The 20,008-nt window shown below is 42.9% G+C and overlaps 1 protein-coding gene and 1 non-coding gene across 2 annotated transcripts; both read right to left on the bottom strand.

The window, feature by feature from the left end:
• Nucleotides 1–10,843: 10,843 nt before the first annotated feature.
• On the bottom strand, nt 10,844–19,376 carry EIF5 (eukaryotic translation initiation factor 5). Its single transcript, XM_070775802.1, has 11 exons — nt 19,177–19,376; nt 17,864–18,143; nt 17,671–17,752; nt 17,095–17,267; nt 16,721–16,832; nt 15,519–15,658; nt 15,108–15,266; nt 14,466–14,627; nt 14,040–14,204; nt 13,604–13,738; nt 10,844–13,219 (listed from the first exon to the last, which is right to left on the bottom strand). The coding sequence occupies exons 2-11, from the start codon at nt 17,933–17,935 to the stop codon at nt 13,130–13,132; spliced, it is 1,290 nt and encodes a 429-aa protein (XP_070631903.1). The 5' UTR covers nt 17,936–18,143; nt 19,177–19,376; the 3' UTR covers nt 10,844–13,129.
• On the bottom strand, nt 16,057–16,182 carry LOC139178486 (small nucleolar RNA SNORA28). Its single transcript, XR_011562875.1, has one exon. It is a non-coding gene; the product is annotated as a small nucleolar RNA SNORA28 (small nucleolar RNA).
• Nucleotides 19,377–20,008: the final 632 nt, after the last annotated feature.

The raw sequence follows: 20,008 nt of genomic DNA, 5'->3' as shown, positions 1-20,008 counted from the left end.
AGGAAAGTCTGGCCCATTCAAAGGAAAATATAAATTGATAGAAACTTTGTCTAAGAAGCAGCACGTGGTGGACTTGCTAGAAAAGACTTTAAAACAACTGTCTTCAAGAAAGAACTGAAGGAATATAAGGACAGAAACAAGAAAATAATAATCGAACAAAATGAAAATTTCGGTAGATAGAAAGCATAAAAAGGAACCGAAAGGAAATTCTGTATCTGAGAAGTGCAATAGCTGAAATGAAGAATACACTAGAGGATTTCAAAAGTGAACCTGAGCAGGGAGAACAAAGAATCAGCATATTTGAAGATAGAAAAATGAAAATAATATTGAGTCTGAGGAACGAAAAGAAAAAGACTGAGGAAAATAAACAGAACCTAAGGGAGCAAAATGCGCACCGTGGGAGCCTCAGAAGGAGAGGGAGAGAAATGGGCAGAGAGGTTACTGAAAAATGGCTGCAAACTTCTTGACTTTGATGACAGACATGATTGGAAACACTCAAGAAGACACTCACCAAGGCATTACATTCAAAATTTCAAAACACAGAGAGAATCTTGAAAGCAGCAAGAGAAGCAAATCATAGCATACAGGAATGCCCACTAAGATTTCTCATTAAAAACTTCAGAGGCCTGAAGGCAGCTGGTTGATATACCCCAAGTGTTGGGCGGGGGAGGGAAACAACCCACACTTCCACACTTCCAGTGCAGCGGGTGCAGGGCCACTCCTTGCTTGGGGAATTAAATCCCACAAGCTTTGGGGCCAAAAAAATGAGAGCAAATTAAGATATTCCTAGATAGAAGCAATGGCAACCCACTCTGGTACTCTTGCCTGGAAAATCCCATGGATGGAGGACCCAGTAGGCTGCAGTCCATGGGGTCGCAAAGAGTCGGACACGACCGAGCGACTTCACTTTTACTTTTCACTTTCATGCATTGGAGAAGGAAATGGCAACCCACTCCTGTGTTCTTCCCTGGAGAATCCCAGGGACAGGGAGCCTGATGGGCTGCTGTCTATGGGGTCACACAGAGTCGGACACGACTGAAGCGACTTAGCAGCAGCAGCAGATAAAAGCTGAGAGTGTTCATCACCACTAGATCAGTCCTCCAAGTCCTTCAGGCTGAAATAAAGGACATAAGATAGTATCTCAAAGTCATATGAAGAAGTAAAGATCTCCAGCAAAGATAAACACATAGGCAATTATAAAAACACTTAGCATTGCTGGAATTTTGGTTTGTAATTCCACTTTTTATCTTTATATGATTTAAAAAGCTAATGAATAAGAAACAATTATTAGCCTGTTCTTGGACACACAATCCATAAAGATGTAATTTCTAGCAGCAATTATGAAAGGTGTGGTAAAAAATCTGATAGGATGCTATTGAATTTAAAAAGATATACATTTGAATCAGTGTTTTCAAACTTTGGGATGCAATCCTAAATATCCCTGATTATTTTGGGTATTATTGACATCTTAACAATATTAAGTCTTCCAATCCATGAACATTGGATAGGTTCTCATTTATGTCTTCTTTAATCACTTTCAGCAGTGTTTTGTAGTTTTTACTGTACAAGTCTTTCTCATCTCCTTGGTTAATTCCTAAGTATTTTATTCTTTTTGATAATATTGTAACTGGAATTGTGCTTTATTTCCTTTTCAGATTGTTCATTGTTAGTATATAGAAACGAAACAGATTTTAGTGTGTTGACTTTGTATTCTGCTACTTTGCCGAATTAATTAGTTCTAATAGTTTGTCTAACTATTGTTTGTTTTGCTGGAATTCTTAGCATTTTTACTTGCTTAATTGCTCTGGCGAGAACTTCCAATACTATGATGAATAGAGCTGTTGAAAGCAGAGCAGGTATGCTTGCCTGGTTTATGATCTTAGAGGAAAAGTTTTCATTCATTCCCATCAACCTTCCCTGTGGGCTTTTCATTTATTTATTTTATTATGTTAAGGTAGCTTCCTTCTTTTTAAAAAAAGAAGGTTTACTTATTTAAGGCTGTGCTGGGTCTTTGTTGCTGCACCAGGGCTTTCTGCAGTTGTGGTGAACAGGGGCTACTCTCCACTGCGATGTCAAGTTTCTCCTGTTGTGGAACATGGGCTCTAGGTACTTGGGCTTCAGTAGTTGCGACTCATAGGCTTAGTTGTCCTAAGGCCTGTGTGATCTTCCCAGACCAGGGACTGAACCTGTTCTTGCATTGTCAAGTGGATTCTTTACCACTGAGCCACCAGGAAAGCCCCCAAGGTAGTTGACTTCTATTCCTACATCGTCGCTTGTTTTTATCAAGAAGAAGTGTTGACTTTTACCAAATGCTTTCTATGCATTATGCTTATGCGTTATATTTATGCATTATGTATTGTGTAGATGTTTTCCTTCATCCTGTTAATATGGTATACACTCACCAATTTTTGTGTTGAACCATCATTTCATTCCAGGAAGAAATCTCACTTAGGCCTGATGTATAATCCTTTTAGGGGCTTCCTGGGTAGCTCAGCTGGTAGAGAATCTGCCTGCAAAGCAGGAGACCCCAGTTCGATTCTTGGGTCAGGAAGTTTCTGCAAAGCAGGAGACCCCAGTTCAATTCCTGGGTCAGGAAGTTTCCCTGGAGAAGGAACAGGCTACCTACTCCAATATTCTTGGGCTTCCCTGGTGGCTCAGCTGGTAAAGAATCTGCCCTCAGTGCGGGAGGCCTGTGTTTGATCCCTGGGTTGGGAAGATCCCCTGGAGGAGAGCATAGCAACCCACTCCAGTATTTTTGCCTGGAGAATCCCATGGACAGAGCCTGGTGGGATACAGTCCATGTGGTTACAAAGAGTCAGACATGACTGAGTGACTAAGCACACAGTCATTTTAATATGTTTCTGAATTAGTATGTTAGTATTTTATTGAGGACTTTAGCTTCAATGTTCATAGGATGATTTTGAGAAGAATTATATTAGTTCTTACTTAAATGTTTGGTTGTGTTAACCAGTAAAGCCATCAGGTCTGGAGCTTTTACTACTTGGAAATTTTGTATTTCTGATTCAATCTCCTTATTAGTTACAGGTCAATGCAGATTTTTTATTTCTTGGCGATTTAGTCTTGGCAGGCTTTGTGTTTCTTTTGTTGCTGTTCAGTTGCTAAGTCATGTCTGACTCCTTGTGACCCCGTGGACTCCAGCACGCCAGGCTTCTCTGTCCTTCACTATCTCCCAGAGTTTGTTCAAACTCATGTACTGGGGCTTCCCAGGTGGTGCTAGTGGTAAAGAACCCACCTGCCAATGCAGGAGATGTAAGAGACAGGTTTGACTCCGAGGTCGGGAAGATCCTCTGGAGGAAAGCGAGTCAACCCACTCCAGTATTCTTGCCTGGAGAATCCCATGGACAGAGAAGCCTGGCGGGCTTCAGCCCATAGCGTTGCACAGAGTTGGACACGACTGAAGTAACTTAGCACAGCAAGCATGTCCAATGAGTCAGTGATGCCCTCCAGCCATCTCACTCTTTGTTGCCCTCTTCTCCTGCATCAGGGCCTTTTCCAATGAGTCAGCTCTTTGCTCAGGTGGCCAAAGTTTTGTAGCTTTAGCTTCAGTATCCATCTTTAGCTTCAGTATCAATCCTTCCAGTGAATACTGAGGGTTAATTTTCTTTAAGATTGACCGGTGTGATCTCCTTGCAGTCCAAGAGACTCTCAAGAGTCTTCTCCAACGCCACAGTTCAAAAACATCAATTCTTTGGTGCTCTGCCTTCCTTATGGTTCAACTCTCACATCCATACATGACTATTGGAAAAACCATAGCTTTGACTAGACAAACCTTTGTTGGCAAAATTATGTCTCTGCTTTTTAGTATGCTGTCTAGGTTTGTCATAACTTTTCTTCCAAGGAGCAAGCGTCTTCTAACTTCATGGCTGCAGTCACTGTCTGAAGTGATTTTGGAGCCCAAGAAAATAAAATCTGCCCATTTCCATCTTTCCCCCATTTATTTGCCATGAAAATGATGGGACTGGATGCCATGATCTTTGGTTTTCGAAAGCTGAGTTTTAAGCCAACTTTTTCATTCTCTTCTTTCACCTTCATCAAGAGGCTCTTTAGTTCCTCTTCAATTTCTACCATTAGAGTAGTATCATCTGCATATCTGAAGTTGTTAATATTTCTCCCAGGAATCTTGCTTCCAGCTTGTGCTTCATCCAGCCTGGCATTTTGCATGATGTATTCTGCATATACATTAAATAAGCAGGGTGACAATATACAGCCTTGACAGACTCCTTTCCCAATTTGGAACCAGTCCATTGTTCCATGTCTGGTTCTAACTGTTGCTTCTTGACCTGCTTACAGATTTCTCAGGAGGCAAGTAAGGTGGTCTGATGTTCCCATCTCTTTAATTTTCCACAGGACTGTTTCTAGGAACGTACATTTCACCTAGGTTATCTGGTTTGTTTGTACAGTTATGCATACTGCTGTTATGAACCTTTTTATTTCTATAGATGATAGTAGTATCCCCATTTCCATTTCTGATTTTAGTAATTTGAAAATTCTCTATTTTTTTCTTATTCTTTCCAGCTAAAAGTCTATCAGTTTTGTTGATCTTTTAAAAATAGACAACTTTGGTGCTGGGGGGAAGGGATAGTTAGGGAATTTGGGAAGGTCATGTATAGTCTGCTATATTTAAAATGGCTAACCAACAAAGACCTATAGGATAATGCTTGGAACTCTGCTCAATGAACCAGCCTGGATGGGACGTGGTTTTTGGGAGAATGGATACATGCATATGTATGCTTGAGTCCCTTCACTGTTCACTTAAAACTACCACAACATTGTTAATTGACTATATACCCCAAAACAAAATGTTTTTGGTGTTAAAAATAAAAATTAAAAAAAAAAACAACAGAAAAACAGGCAACTTTGGGCTTCATTTATTTTCTATTATCTTCCTATTCTCTATTTTATCTCTGCTCTGGTTTTTATTACTTCCTCCCTTCCACTATATATTTAGTTTGTACTTTTTCCAGTTCCTTAAATTCTAAAGTTAGGTTGTTGATTTGAGATCATTTTTAATGTAAGCACATATAGCTGTAAATCTCCTTCTTAGCACCACTTTGCTGTCTCTTAAGTTTCGGTATGATGTGTGGGGTTTATTTAGGCCACATTGCACGGGATGCAGGATCTTAGTCCCCTGACCAGGGATCGAACCCCTGCCCATTACAGTGGAAGCACGGAGCTTTCACCACTGGACCACCAGGGAACTCCTCTGTTTTTAAAATTATTTGTCTCTAGGCATTTCTTAATTTCCCTGGGTTTCTTCTTTGATCCATCAATTGTGTAAGAACATTTTGATTTTTACAGCTTTTTTCCTCCTAGTTTTACTTCTGTTGTTGGTCTCTAACTTCATTATGGTCAGAAAAGATACTTTGTTGATAGACTTAATCCTATGAACAGAAGCCAGGTGGGCTACAGTCCATAAATTTGAGAGTCAGACATGACTGAAGCAACTCAGCACATATGCAAGACAGTGTCCTAACATGTGGTTTATCCTGAGAATACTCCACGTGCACTTGAGAAAAACGTGTATGCTGCTGCTGGGCATGGCGTCATGCATATATTCATCGCATCGACCTGGGTTGTGTTCAATCTTCTGCTTGTTCTATCCATTACTGACAGTAGGGCATATAAAGTCTCCAACCACGACTATACATCGTCTATTTCTCCCTTCGATTCTGTCAGTTTTTCCTTCCTACATCTTGCTGGTCTGTTATTAGGTGTGTAATTGTTCATCTTGTATTCAAACTCTTAACACACAGTCTTCCTCTCATAGACTTTTTCGATTTAAACTCCATTTTGTCTGACATTAGTATAGCCACCCCTCATTTCTATTATTACCATGGAATATTTTTTTCTACTCTTTCCATCTTTTTGTGTTTGAATCTCGAGTGTGTCTTTTGTAGATGGCTTGTTGTTGGGTCATGTTTGTATTCACTCTGCCAATCTCCGTCTTTTCATCAGGCAGCTTAATTCATTTAAAGTATTACTGCTAAGTAGGGACTATGGGATCGCAGAGTCGGACTAGCAGCAGCAGGGACTTGATTCTGTCCTTGTGCTACTTGTTTTCTTCCTGTATGTCTCATAGCTTTTTGTTCACTTCCTGCCTGCATTACTATTGTCTTTTGCATTTGAAAAAAATTTTTTTGCAATAAATGCTTGAATTTCTTTTGCAGTTTATTTTTTTGGCCACACTTTATGGCATGTGAGACCTTAGATCACCAACCAGGTATCAAACCTGCGAGCCGTACACTGGAACCACAAAGTCTTAACCACTGGACGCCAGGGAAGTCGTCCCTGCCATCGCATCCAGGGCTGTTTTCTTTTGTGGTCATCATGGGCACTACATATGACACCCTTCAGTTACGACACTCTAACTTGAATTTACACAATTCTAACAATCTCTTCTCCTTTATAGCTTTACCCTACCCTCTATCCCTAACTGTACCTGTTGATGTCACAAAGTAACATCTTTATACTGTGTAGTGCCCTCAAACATAACACAAACCAGTTATACTACTAGCTTTTAGATGAATAATTATTTTTAATGTATCATTTTCTTAAATCACGTAGACAATTACAAGTTAACAATGTTGGCTTTTGTAATGTTTAATGTATTTACCTTTATCGGGATTTTTTGCTTGCTTTATTGCCCCGTCCTTTAGTTTTACCCTGCAGGAATCCCTCAAGCATTTCTTGCCAAGGCCCTCAGCTTTTGTTTATCCAGGAATGTCTCAATTCCTCCCTCCTTTTTGAAGTTTTGACAGTCTTGTATTCTTGGTTGACAGGCTTTTTCCTTCTTTCAGAATTTTAAAAGATCAACTCACTGCCTTCTAGTCTCCGAGATTCCTGATGCAAACCTGTGTGTTATCAGGGCCCTGTATGACTTGCTTCTCTTAATGCCTTCAAGATCTCTGTTACCTTTCAGAAATCTGATGGTCTCTGGTGGCCCTGTTTATCTTACTTGGAACTTAAGTCTCTTAGATGTTTGTGGAGCCTCATTCATTTACTTAGGGACCTTCTCACCTGTTATTTCTTCAAATATTCTCGTCCTTTTAGCTCTCTCTCTTCCCCTTCTGAGACTCCCACAATGCATATGTTACTCTTCATGGTGTTTCACAGGTCACTTAGGTTCTATTAAAAATTTTTTTTTCAGTCTGTAATTTCCATTGGCCTATCTTTAAAGTTTCCTGACTCTTGTATGTGTCCAAATGCTGCCTTAAATCCCTCTGGTGAATTTCTCATTTTAGCTACTGTACTTTTTAACTCCATAATTCAACATTTTAAGACATCATCTTGACTTTCTCCACATCTTTAGCTCCTTGATGTCCCTTGTGTTGTTACCTATAGTCTGGCCACCAGTCTTGATTTTTCTATCAAATATTACTCTCTCTGGCTCTATCATTCGGGTCTCCCAAATGGCCCAGAGAATGTTACTAAACTCATGGACTCCTCCACTCTGCATCCTCTCAGGAAACCGTCACTGATGGTCACTCACAGACACTAACCACAACTGTGCAAGGCCACCTCTCAAGTAACCTCCAGCAGCTTCCCAAACTGTGCCTCCAGCAGACTGCATGATCGCCTCAGCAGGACCCATGTCCTGTCCCCTCTTGCCTCCCACACAGGAAAACTCAAGTGCTGGTCACTCAATGAAGGGCAGAGTCCATTTGCTGTTAAACCGGTGGTATCAGGTGGCTGGTGAACAGATGTCCTTTACAGAGAACTTAGGTTCCAGTGAAAAGTAACCTGTTCTAAATATCTCCAAGGACTAGGATTTCTCTGGCTCCAATCACAAATTCCCATTGTGAGGTAGCCTTTGGCAGCAGTGTTTAAAATCCACACACCCTCACCCCTTCATTCCCAGGTACGTTTGACTGGAGCTGCCAGTGAAGCTCATAGTACAAGTCAACCTGACAAATGCTGAAGACCTGTGGAGCCCATCAGATCTGAACTGGGAAGTCTGGAAAACTAGGCATTATGTAGCTTCAACAGAACCCCGATTGCCATGAAAGAGCCAAATAGTTTTGGTGCAGCCCTGCAGGGCCAGAAAACTCATGGGTAGTGGAGACAGTCAAGAGAAACCTTGAGAGAAGCACAGGTGAGCAGCACACTGCAGGAAATGTCCTTTCTTGCTCAGATGCCTAGTTGATATCATGTGTCCACAAGGCTGGATCTGCTGCTATCTTTGGATCTGTGCAAGGCCAGGCTTGTGCTATACAACCGTCATAAACCCTTGGGAAACCCTTCTCCCCATGACTTTGCTGCTGCTGCTAAGTCGCTTCAGTCGTGTCCAACTCTGTGCGACCCCATAGACAGCAGCCCACCAGGCTCCACCATCCCTGGGATTCTCCAGGCAAGAACACTGGAGTGGGTTGCCATTTCCTTCTCCAATGCATGCAAGTAACAAGTGAAAGTGAAGTCGCTCAGTCGTGTCCAACTCTCAGTGATCCCATGGACTGCAGCCTACCAGACTCCTCCATCCATGGGATTTTCCAGGCAAGAGTACTGGAGTGGGGTGCCATTGCCTTCTCCACATGACTTTGGGTTGTCACCAAATGAACTTGACTACACGTGATTGCTGATCACATCTGAAACTCTTCCTTTGCTCTGTGAGGAATCCAACCCTGCAACCACTTGATGGCTGCTCTCGACCTGAAGGTCCTAACCGGAGAACCATGTTCACTCAGGCTCTGAAACCTCCTGGAACCCCCTCCTGGGTGCTGCCCTTACCCCAAACAGGATATCTTTGTCTCAAGGGAAAATTCCAATACTCCTGCACTTTCAGATTCTGCTGCAGATGGGACAGGGGTTTGGGGTTGTTAATCCTTCCAACTTGACACTATGTCCTTAGAACAGACACGTTGCTTGGGGACCCCAGCCTTCCTGAGGCAATGTGCATCCTCATCTGACCAGTCTACCCTTGAGGCAGTTGCTGGTTTTGTGAGCCATGGGATATAGATCTCCATTCCACACCTCTCCATTCCCACAGTGGCTTAGCACTCCTGGCAGGATACAAATGCAATTCCATTCCTGCAACTTGTAGACATTCAGCCCTCTGGAGCTCAGCTTCCAGGTCAATCCTGTCCTCTCCTCCCGCCTCACCACCACCATGCACTGCATTCAGCTAAGAGGAGCTTCTACTTTTCATTAGTGCTCCCCTGCTTACTTCTACCAGGCAAAATACTCTTTGAAATGCTACCTCTTAAAAGACATTCCTCAAAGTCTCAATCATTTCCTCCCTCCTCCAGAGTTCCATCCCTGTCCTGTGTGAAGTGGGCACAGCGGTCCTGGTGGCTGAGTGGTAAAGAACCTACCTGCCAATGCTAGGGACTTGGGTTCAATCCCTGGTCTGGGAAGATGCCACATGGCAAGGAGTAACTAAGACCATGCTCCAGAACTACTGAGCCCACATGCTGCCAGTTAGTGAAGCCTGTGCACCAGAGCCCACTTGGCACTAGAGAAAGACCACATGCAGCAATGAAGACCAACTGCGGCCATTAAGTAAATCTTAAAGTTACAGCCAAAGTTGGAGCAAGTGTGAGTGCAGGCCAGTACAGGTAGGGTGCAAGGTTGGCACTGGAAGCACTGGTACTGAAACTACAGTATTCTGGCCATCTGATGTGAAGAGCTGACTCAATGTAGAAGACCCTGATGGTGGGAATGACTGAAGGTCAAAGAGGGCGGCGAAGAACGAGATGGTTGAATGCCATCACCAATTTCAATGGACGTGAAATTGAGCAAACTTCGGATAGTGAAGCACAGGAAAGCCTGGTGTGCTACAGCCCTGAGTGTTGCAGAGTTGGACATAACAGCAACTGAACAATAAAGAACTGGCAATTTCTGAAGACCTCTTTATCGGGCTGGGGCTAGAAGAAAGAACTCTGCACTTGCGCTCCCAACCTCCTATGAACAAAGGGCTCAAAAGGACAAATTCTGGAGGCTGTGCACAGTCACCGTAACAACTTCAGCAGGTCTTTAAGAAGTGTCATTTGTGGAATGGTCTATACAGGGTACCGGGGATACAGAAGATGTAAGCGTAACTCAGTTTAGGAAACACGGAACACAAACCACACAACAGTGAGAGAGGCAGAGAGATTCCAGTGCTATACTGTTCCTGGTACTGAGAGCACTCTGAACCTTTGGAATGGTCATGTATAACTGAAATTTGTACAACCACTGAAACTGACAATGCAGAAACTGGACAAACTGGCATTTTGGAGCTACTCTTGGAATACTGGCAGGTCAGAGCAATCGAGAGTTCCTTGGATAAGGTTTGCATGGTAACAAAAATTTAAACCCTTAAGAGTTTGGTTTCATTAAAAGTAAAATTTACTTAAAATTTAAGTAGATTCCAACAGAACCTTGTTTGGGTTTTAAACATGTTATTTAAGCCCTACAAGACACAGCAGCCAGGCTAGTCGAGTGACCACAGGGTAATACATCTCAGATACCACAAAGATTGAGCTAACACACAAAATGTAGAAGGCTCATCCACACCAGTACCCTTTTGTTGTTTTTGTCCAGGTCAAAGGCTTAGTGTATTACAGTAAACAGTGGGGAGCAATCCTAACACAGCTGCACGTGGAACACACCGGATTTCAGAGACCACCACTTCCCTCAAACCTTTAGGACCCCACATAGCACCTTACAAGTTCATTAACCTCAGAGAATTTTAGAAACATTCCTTTCTTAACTAAAGAGAAATGCTATACCCAGTTATTTAACTGCATACTTGACCCAGCTCAAGTCACTCATCAACTAAGAAATCAGATGAAGGCAGATTTTTTCAGTTTCTAATCAATTTGAGATACAGATTAGGAACACAAGATCTAAGGAAAGCCATTTTAATTAGCAACATGGGTTTTCTGAGTAGGGACACAACGGCACAAAGAAACATCCAACACAAATTTGAAGCAACAGCTACCAAAAGGGAGTTCTCAATTCTCCAACTTTATAAACAAAAATTCAGATTAATATTAAAGCAGAGACAAAAATAATTTTAACATTGTTTTAATCAAATAACAGCTGTTTGAAACAGGAAATTTTAAGACAGTTGAATAGAGCAAAGTGAAAGATCACTCTACCAGGATAGCTACTATGAATAAATTCCTTACTATGTGGATTTGAATCCCATTTTAAGTTTGGCACTAGACTGAACACTGGTCTAAGCCAAAATTTTCTCTTTAGTGTTTTAGAAGCCCTGAACGTTTTCCTTCAGATTTAAGAGGGGCGGGGGAGAGGAGGAAAAAAGGGAAAAAACCCTTCTATAACAGAACCTCATTAGCTTGATAATGGGTATCCTGAATGCAACTTGGTACTCCCCAAAATTTCAGAAAATGGCAAGAAATTTAACACCTAGGTAAGATGTGAATTTACAAAAGCCTCTTATCTTTGGTGTGACAAAGCACATTCCCTCCACATAGACATATGACTCTCCTTTAATCTCAACAAAATTTAAAAAAAAAAAAAAAAAAAAAAGGCAGCTGGAGACCACTTTGTATCTCCCCAGTGAGAATGCCAGTGTTTTTCCTTAAAGTATCAAGCTAACAAGGTTTTATTATACCAGATTGTATAATTTCAATGTGAAAAAAACTTACATACATTTGTTAACATCTTGTAATCTATGAGATGGATCACAAAGAGATGATATGATGTAAGCCAGTGTTCCAAGCAAAGTTCACTCCATGCATTTGATTCCCACACTGTATGTTCTGTGTAAATTTGTACCTTCAAGACTTCTAAGATATTCTCATAAGCCCTTCTATCAAGTGAGTTTAGATCAGCAAATTGGGCAAGCAATTCCCAATGATGTTATTCCCAAATCTAAAGCCCAGGATGGGCTGGGTCAGGCCCTCGTTGCCATCACCAGTCTTCTTGGGTATCTCACTATATTCAGTATGAAATAAAAACACACCAAGTCTTACACCAAAATATAGGCTATGATTTAGAAACATGCTTTTAGCTTTTTTTCTTCTTTTAAATAACACATTTTTGGGGGGCTGTAGCAGGGAGTTTGAGACACAGTTAATACTTATTTTGGCAAGATAGCAACAAAAACTGAAAAAGCATAAGTTACGTATCCAAATGCAAAAATAAAAGAACCATAGTATCCAGGGAAAAATTCACACTAAACAAAAGATACAGTATGTCTAAGTATTCTGAAACTGTAATTTGAATCAAGAGTAAATGCTGAGAAGTTAACGCTCAGTTTTTGCTTGAGATCAATTTCATCTTTTCCTATTTCCCTCAAATAAAATCAGAGATTGTTAGTATTTAATCACTCCCCCAAATTTCCATTTTCTCAGTATAAAGCAACAGCTACATACACATAATAAAATGCTTTTATGTTAATGTAATAATTCCCCTGGCTCATCCAACGTGCAATGCATACGACTTCAAGACTACAATTTGGGGCAAGTATAGACTTTTAAAAAACAAACACAATTCAAGTTTCAAAACCTGCTCTTAAGTTTATAGGACACTCAGGTCATTTTCGCTTCTTGGTGAGATAAAGGTGCTGCACTGCCATTTGATCATCTGTCCACCTCGGCACGGGAAGCACACACATCATCAGATGCCAATTTCAGGGACCAGAGGTAAGACTTAAAAAGCACTATGTATTCCCTAATGACTGAGTAAGGTATTTGTAAGTTTATGTTCACATTCTGCTAAAGGACCTCATTAAAGTCTCGGCACCTAATATCTAACAGGCTCCAACAATCCTATCAGGTTAAATGATGGTACAACATTTTTCAAGGAGCCGATTATTTCAGCTTACTTAAGTCATTCAGAGTCAAAAATCTGAAGAATGACCAAAATCAAATCTTTATTTTTTAGAACTGTATAAATGTGATCCAAATGTGTCCACCACTAATTTTTCAAAAAGAAACATGCTATAAATAAGCAAACTATACCTGCTCACTGATATGTGTATGGACTCCCTAGATGTCTTGTTGGGTTTAAATACAGACCACTCACAGCAATACATTTTTAGTAGAAAAGTGTAGCATGATGTTAAGCCATTTTAGCTTTTGCACATTCATGTTGCACTTCTGGCCAATGATGCAAAAAGATTCTCAGCATTACATTGTTAAGCTGGGCTGCACCCACCCCTTTAAATGGCATCAATATCAATGTCATCATCTTTGTTGTCAGACTTTACAGCTTCAACTTTTGGTACACTGGCAGTCTTTGAATACACCACCTGGTAAAACAGAAGATTTTTCATTGTAAACTTTTATCCCTGTAAAACTGCTCATAAAAACACTAGTCAGTGGTCAACAAAGGAGAAAAACTACCTAGAAATAGCCATTTGTTCATGAAAAATTTTAAATTTATGTAAAAACTAAGTTAACACCCTGCATTTATAGACCCCTATATAACTGAGGTGAAACAAAACCCTCTGAGAACCCACACAGTATTTATTTGAAATCATGATGTCCGGGGGTAGGAGAGATTTCTAGCACCTTTTCTATTAATGTGATTCCCTTCCTAATTATGTTTAATTTGCAACTATCTAATATTGGCATTTTATAGTTCTCAAACACTTACCACTAACATGGTATTTAACAATTTCCCCAGCGTTTACCTCAATATTCTCATCTTCATCATCATCTTCACCACCGGAAGATTCTTCCTCTGCTTCCTTCAACCATTTTATAAAAGGTTCCGCTTTGACACGAATCTCTTTGGCAAGCTCTTTTGAGACATATTTCTTAGAGGTCTAAAAAACGTTTAGTAAAATTTTTAGTTCAAACTACTTAACAGTTAACTTGAGTTATACATAATTGTCTATACCCATCCTTTGAGGAGACTGGAACACATATTAATCTCAAACTCTCAACAGATTAAACGTATTCAGCAAAGAGGAAAAGATTTTCTTTGGTCGTTACTAGAAGCTACCATGGTGGGGATCACCCTACAGATTATACCAGTCAAGCAAGTAGAGACTAGGCGTTAGAAAACTTTTTCCAAAAAAGCCCCAATCCTTCTAATCTTTTAGAGCTCATCAATATATTCCCCACCTTTTCCGACCAGCTAATGATGACCTCTTCCTCCAAAAGGTCTGCGTCATACATCTCCTTCAAGATATGTGGAATCTTGGAAATGAGCTGAGCTTGATGCATTGCTACCACACACTCCAAACCATGAAGAAGGTACCGCTGAGCTTTTTTGTTGTTGTGACAAAACTGCAAATAGATATTCTTGGCGTTAACAAGCTTTCTTAGATGTAACGGCCCTATAACAGTAAGAAGTCAATGCTTAAAGATTTCTAATTTACTTCACGTATACGGGACCACATGTAGCATTTTCCAGATACTCTCATGCTTGTTAAGGTAGGTCAGTTATTTCCATTTTTTCAGGATGACAGAATAAACGGGAGCTTAAAATGTTGTTTCCAAGGTCACACATCTGCAAATCTCACTATGAACACAGAACAATTTGCTTACTCGTAAGAAATGGCGCCTATATTTCTTAATTTGTTCTCTAATTTTCTCATTAAAAAGAACTTCAGTCAAAACAAGAGGGCCCATGGCTTTTACATCCAGTCTTTCTGCTTCAGCTACAATCTCTTTGTCAGATGAGTCAATAATACCTTCTTCTTTCTTTTTCTGCAAATAAAAGGAAGCACGTTAAAAACAAAACAAAAGAAGCAATTCAGTGAGATGGAGGGACTCTCATTCTTATCCCCAGGGACTTCCTTGGTAGCTCAGATGGTAAACAATCTGCCTGCAATGCAGGATCCTGCACATGGGTTCGATCCCTGGGTTGGGAAGATCCCCTGGAAAAGTAAACGGTTACCCACTCAGGCCTGGACAATTCCACAGAGTCTGGAAGGCTATAGTCCATGGGGTTGCAAAAGAGTTGCACACGACTGAGTGACTAAGCACAGCACCATAGTCTCTGCTCTGATGAACCTTTCCCTTACCTAACTGAAGATTCTACAACTTCTAAATAATACACACCTGCCAAAAACAGTGCCTGGAACCACCCTCAGAAATTTTTTGAACAAACAGCTTAAGGTAATAAATATCTAGCAAAAGCTCAAGGCTAGGTAGAAGCTGACTTACTGATCAACAAAATGTTTTTACCTTAACAAAATCAAACAGGATATTGACCCGCTCTTCAACAGTCCTTTCCAAATCGTCACTGAGGGTTAAAACTTTTGCATGGTCACTGATTTCATCCATTCTGCGCCTTTGAGCTTCCTCTGTTGTATCCTCCCCCCAGTCGTCATCCTCTTCTTCTTCCTGTTTTTAATAACAAAAATGCTTGGCCAAAAAGAGACCTTAAAGGTGTTAAAAAAAAAAAAAAAAAAAATCCAGATTTCTAGTGAAATTATCATTTTCTCACTAAATTTCTATTTAATCAACCAATAAGCACCTGGAACCCAATGTACTGGTGCATTGTTCACAGAAAAGCAGTTTGTTTCTGCCCACCTCAACCAAAGGTCACATTTTACACCATTTTAGTGCCCACCACCCCTCAAACCTTGCACTCACCACAGCATGAGGAGGAGGACTGATCTCATTTGGTGGTGGTGGGGGTGTCTCACTGCTGGAAACGGAGCCATTTTCCTTGTCTTTGCCCTTTCTATTTTTCTTTTCCTTTTCTTTTTTTCCTGTACTACTATCACTATTCTCTACACAGATAAAAAGGAAAGAAAGTTGAGTACCATGAGTTATATTACACCTTATTGCCACCATTAACATTTAAAACCCTCCCCTCAGAAAACCACAGAAAATGCTACCTGTAATTCTATAAGGGTTCATAAATCAAATTCATTTACTGTGTTTCATAGGTAATCGACTAAGTCTAAGAAAGAAAAGCCAGTAAATATCAAAGATGTTAGCTGTTTTAGTAAAATTAAGAGTTGGGACACCACGTATCGACTGAACAATGAAATAAAGACCACAAGGTGACACCTCAGTGGATCAAGTACTTCAAGTTAAAAGTGGGCACTCATGGCCCTCTCTTTCCACTCCTCATAAACTGATAAACAAAGGTATTCTCAACTATGCTTCAGCCAAAAACTGGAACAGTGTTTAAGTCTATATAACGGCTAGTCTCACAGAAAAGAGAACACCGGAATAGGTTAGACTTTCTTGTTATAGCAAGCTCAAATTGTGTCAGACAATTTTGGTTATCTGCCACAGAGTGTTGCTTGCATGCTCTAAAGCCACTTCGGCCTACTGAGCCAAGGCCCTCATGTACAAATGAGTATTCCAGAAGCAGTCTGTGGGGTTGCAAAGAGTCAGACTCAACTAGCGACTGAACAATTCCAGAGGTAGATCTTTTACTATGACCCCATCACAATTTGTCCAATATTTCATACATCCTAAGATGTCTTAAAAACTGAGGATATGGTTGAGTTTAATGGTAGCCTGTACTTAACCTTTAGTAGTACATACAACAGCAGGTTTATTAAACAGTTGACCTTTGAACGTAAGTTGATACCACACAGATCCATTTACATGGAGTTCCCCCCCCCCTCCAATAATTACATACCACAGTACTACACTATTCACTGTTGGTTGGTTGATCCTTGTATACATAGGGCTGACCTTATTGTTATAAGCAAACTTTCACTTGCAGGGGTGTTCAAGGGTTAACCTTATTCTATATAGTGGTAAAGACACTTCCACAGTTTTCAACAATCAGTTGCTTCACATTAAGGTTTTAGAAGTTCATCATAAGCACTTACCAGGTGGGTTTTTGAGAATGAATGTGCAGAGTTTATGATGTGTGTCAAGCATGCCTCGATAGCCACAGGCTTTACAAGAATTACCTATTGTTTGCTTCTTTGGATTGACATGCTGTCAAAAAAGAAAAAATATGTCATCCATTAACACATGATGAAAATTCAAAAACAAAGTGTGAAACTAACCATCAAAAGCCACCTAAACCCAGTTTAACATCAAAAGAATTTTTTTTAACATAAGGTCAGTATGGAAACATCAATAAAATTTGAGGTTTTGCAATTTATGTAAGTCTGCTCTGCCTTCTTGGAAACATGATTTGGTGACATCACAGAAATACAGTTTTTCTCCTATTGACAAGAACCTCAAAGGCACTCACCAGATCTGTTTCAGGATTCTCACACTCAGGACAGAGAACAAATTTTTTAATGAATCCATCCAACATGTCTTGCAGCTTATTCGCCTCATGAGATCCATTGACAATGTAACGGTCATTCTTAACATCAAACTGGGTCTGTGCTCCCAGCTCACAACCAAAATATTTGGTGGGATCTATTTGGGGGGAAAAAATTTATTACAGTTAACTAATCTTTGGATGAGTGCTGAGTCACTCAAGTCATGTCTGACTTTTTTTGACCCCATGGACTGTAGCCTACAAGAGTCCTCTGTCCATGGGATTTCCCAGGCAAGAATACTACAATGGGTTGCCATTTCCTACTCTAGAACTCTTTGGCTACTCACCCTCATTTATAGAATTATCACTCTTTTTAAATGGAAAAGATTAAAAAAGTGTTGCCCTGGTAATTTTATATACTAATGCTATCAATCAGTTTTAAATCCAAGTTTCCACTTAACTCAAAAGCTAACTCAATTCAGGCAAGATTTGCAGACCGAGAGCATCACAATTATGTCAATAAAATGCGTTCTCAGACTCCTTTTAAGAGGCATTACTTACACGTTGGAGGCCGATTAAGCGCTTTCGCTACGTCAACCATGTTGACTATAACTGTCTTGATTCCATTTCCTTTGCCCTCAACCTAAAGGAAGTAAAAATTTTAATTTTGCATTGTCCACACTGGGAGAAGCAACCTTTAACAACCCATGAAAAAAGCAGAGAACTTGCTACTAAAATGAAGATTTAGTATTACCTTGGCAATCAGACGGGGCATCTTGTAGCGATAGAACTGGTCTGACACGCTGCGGTTGACGTTGACAGACATTTTGGCTTATTAGTGACTTTATCAATAAGATGAAGAGATCTTTGATTGCAATTTTTTGGTATCCTCTGTCTGGAGAAGAAGGGATGACATAAACGACTGCAAGAGTTCTCGGTCTCTGACATGAAAAATTTTTCGCCACTGAGGCTGTAAGCTTCTTGCTTGTATGCTATGTTTCCCCAATACAGGTACCAATGGCTGCGCAACAGCTCTGAAAGAGAAAACAAACCAACCCCCACGTTTAACAACAACTGCAACGAAATCCCTCCGTGTCCGTTCTGTATAATTACGCCTACTTCCCCTACGTTAAAAACATGAGTTTATGTACAAAGAACAGCTACTAGTCTCATGTAACTCGGGACACCTGTAGCAACAAAAAGCCTTCATTTTGACGAAGATGTGACTTTGGTCGGTGCCTGACTGAAACAAGACAAATTACGCTGCATCAGCTTTTCATCAGACCAGTCATCACGTCGACGGCTTGCTTCCGCGGGTTGGCCGTATTTTAACCGAAGGACCAACCCAGACCTACCCCGCCCCCACCAACCCAGACTGTGGTACCCACAAACTCCTCAGACACATCAACATCACTCCGGGACGGCAGGCTGTGGAGCTCTTCTTCGAGGTCGAAGCCTTTGGCAGCGAGCGCTTACTTCAGAGCCACACTTCGGTAACTACGCCTGCGGAGCATGATCTCGCCGGACTGGCGCGCGGGGAGTGTGGCCCCCTTTCCCTTCTCCACGCAAACACCCCGGCCCCCTTCGCGCCCGCCCCCAGCTGTCAGGGCTGATCCGGCGGCCCCCGCAAGGCGAGCGTGGCGCCGGCGCGACATCGCCAGCTTCCACGGCAGCTCCGCCATGTGCGCCGCCCGGGGCTCTCCCCGCGGACGCAGGGCCGCCTCTCCGCCGGGAGAAGCGAAACCGGCCGAGGGGCGCCGGCCCCGCCCCGCCCCGCCGCGGCGATGACTCATAAATGCAGCAATTAGGCCTGAGTCAGCCCCGGGCGGCGGCGGGGCCGCGCGGCGCGCTCCCGGGAGGCCGCGGCGGGGGTGGGGGAGAGCGGGGTGCGGCGAGGAGGGGACGCGGAGGCCGGCCCCGCCGCCCGCCGAACTGCGCCACACACTCACACACACGCGCGCGCTCACACACACACTCACACGCGCGCGCGCGGGTCACGCGGCGCGCCGCCATCTTGTGCGGCCGCCATCTCCCCACCGGCCCGAGCCCGCCCGCTCGCCGACTCACCGTTTTCGTCAAATAAAGACATAAACCCAACGCTGCTCGCCCGGGACTGGGATGAAGTGAGGCGCGCGAACCCGAGTCCGAGGAGCGGCGGCGGAGGCAGCGCAGCGAGCAGCGGCCGGGCCAGGCGCCGCCGAGCAGCGGGGAGGGGCTGTCCCAGCGACGTCCGGGGTCCACACCCTTCAGCGCCCGGGGCCTGGCGACCTGGTGCGGAGAGACGGCGCAGTGAGCTGCGGGCGACGGGGCGCCTTCCCCGCCAGCCAGCGGCCCGCGGGGGTCGAGGGGGCGGGGAAGACGGGGGAGGGGGCGCGGGGCTACCGCCCCTCCACCGGACTCACCTCTGGAATGTTCTCGCTCTGACTGAACAACGCCGCCGCCGCGCTCAAGCTACCCTCGGCCCCAGCGCCCGCCCCCCGCGCCAAGCCGCACAGCCCATTGGCTGGCGGTCCGCCCGAGCTCGCTCGTCATTGGCCTGCATGCCGCGTCTGTCGCGTTTTTCCCCGCCCTTTCTGCTTCCTGAGGCTCCACTCGCCGCCTCCGCCCGCCCCCAGCCCCGCGTCCCGGCTTCCTTCTCTCGCTCTCCCCTCCCCCGCTTTTCCCAGAGGCCTTTGCGGTCTCGCGAGAGTGGGCGGGCCTCGGCGGTGGAGATCTGCCGCTACACTGTGCTTTGTCGGTTTGGGCGCCGGGGAAGATGGCGGTTGGTTTTCCCCCTCCCCCGCTGGCTGCGTCGCGGCTCCCGAGGCCGCGTTTCCTCAGGTGTTCCCGAGATGGGTGTGGGAACTCTCGGGGGCTCCTCTCTGTCCCTCCTTTTCCGGGGACCCTCGTCCTCCAGTCT

The sequence above is a fragment of the Bos indicus genome, chromosome 21 (genome assembly GCF_029378745.1).
Source record: "Bos indicus isolate NIAB-ARS_2022 breed Sahiwal x Tharparkar chromosome 21, NIAB-ARS_B.indTharparkar_mat_pri_1.0, whole genome shotgun sequence".
In the NCBI taxonomy this organism is placed as follows: Eukaryota; Metazoa; Chordata; class Mammalia; order Artiodactyla; family Bovidae; genus Bos; species Bos indicus.
Note: the sequence above shows the minus strand (reverse complement) of the source record. Positions and strands in the feature narration are given on the sequence as shown.

Excerpts from the sequence above, each read along its gene's own strand:
- EIF5 (XM_070775802.1), bottom strand. The coding sequence starts at position 17,935 with ATGTCTGTCAACGTCAACCGCAGCGTGTCAGACCAGTTCTATCGCTAC. Across the intron at positions 17,753-17,863 it reads TGCCCCGTCTGATTGCCAAG|GTTGAGGGCAAAGGAAATGG; the intron begins GTAATACTAAAT and ends TACTTCCTTTAG. Across the intron at positions 15,267-15,518 it reads GTCCTCCTCCTCATGCTGTG|GAAGAAGAAGAGGATGACGA; the intron begins GTGAGTGCAAGG and ends TATTAAAAACAG.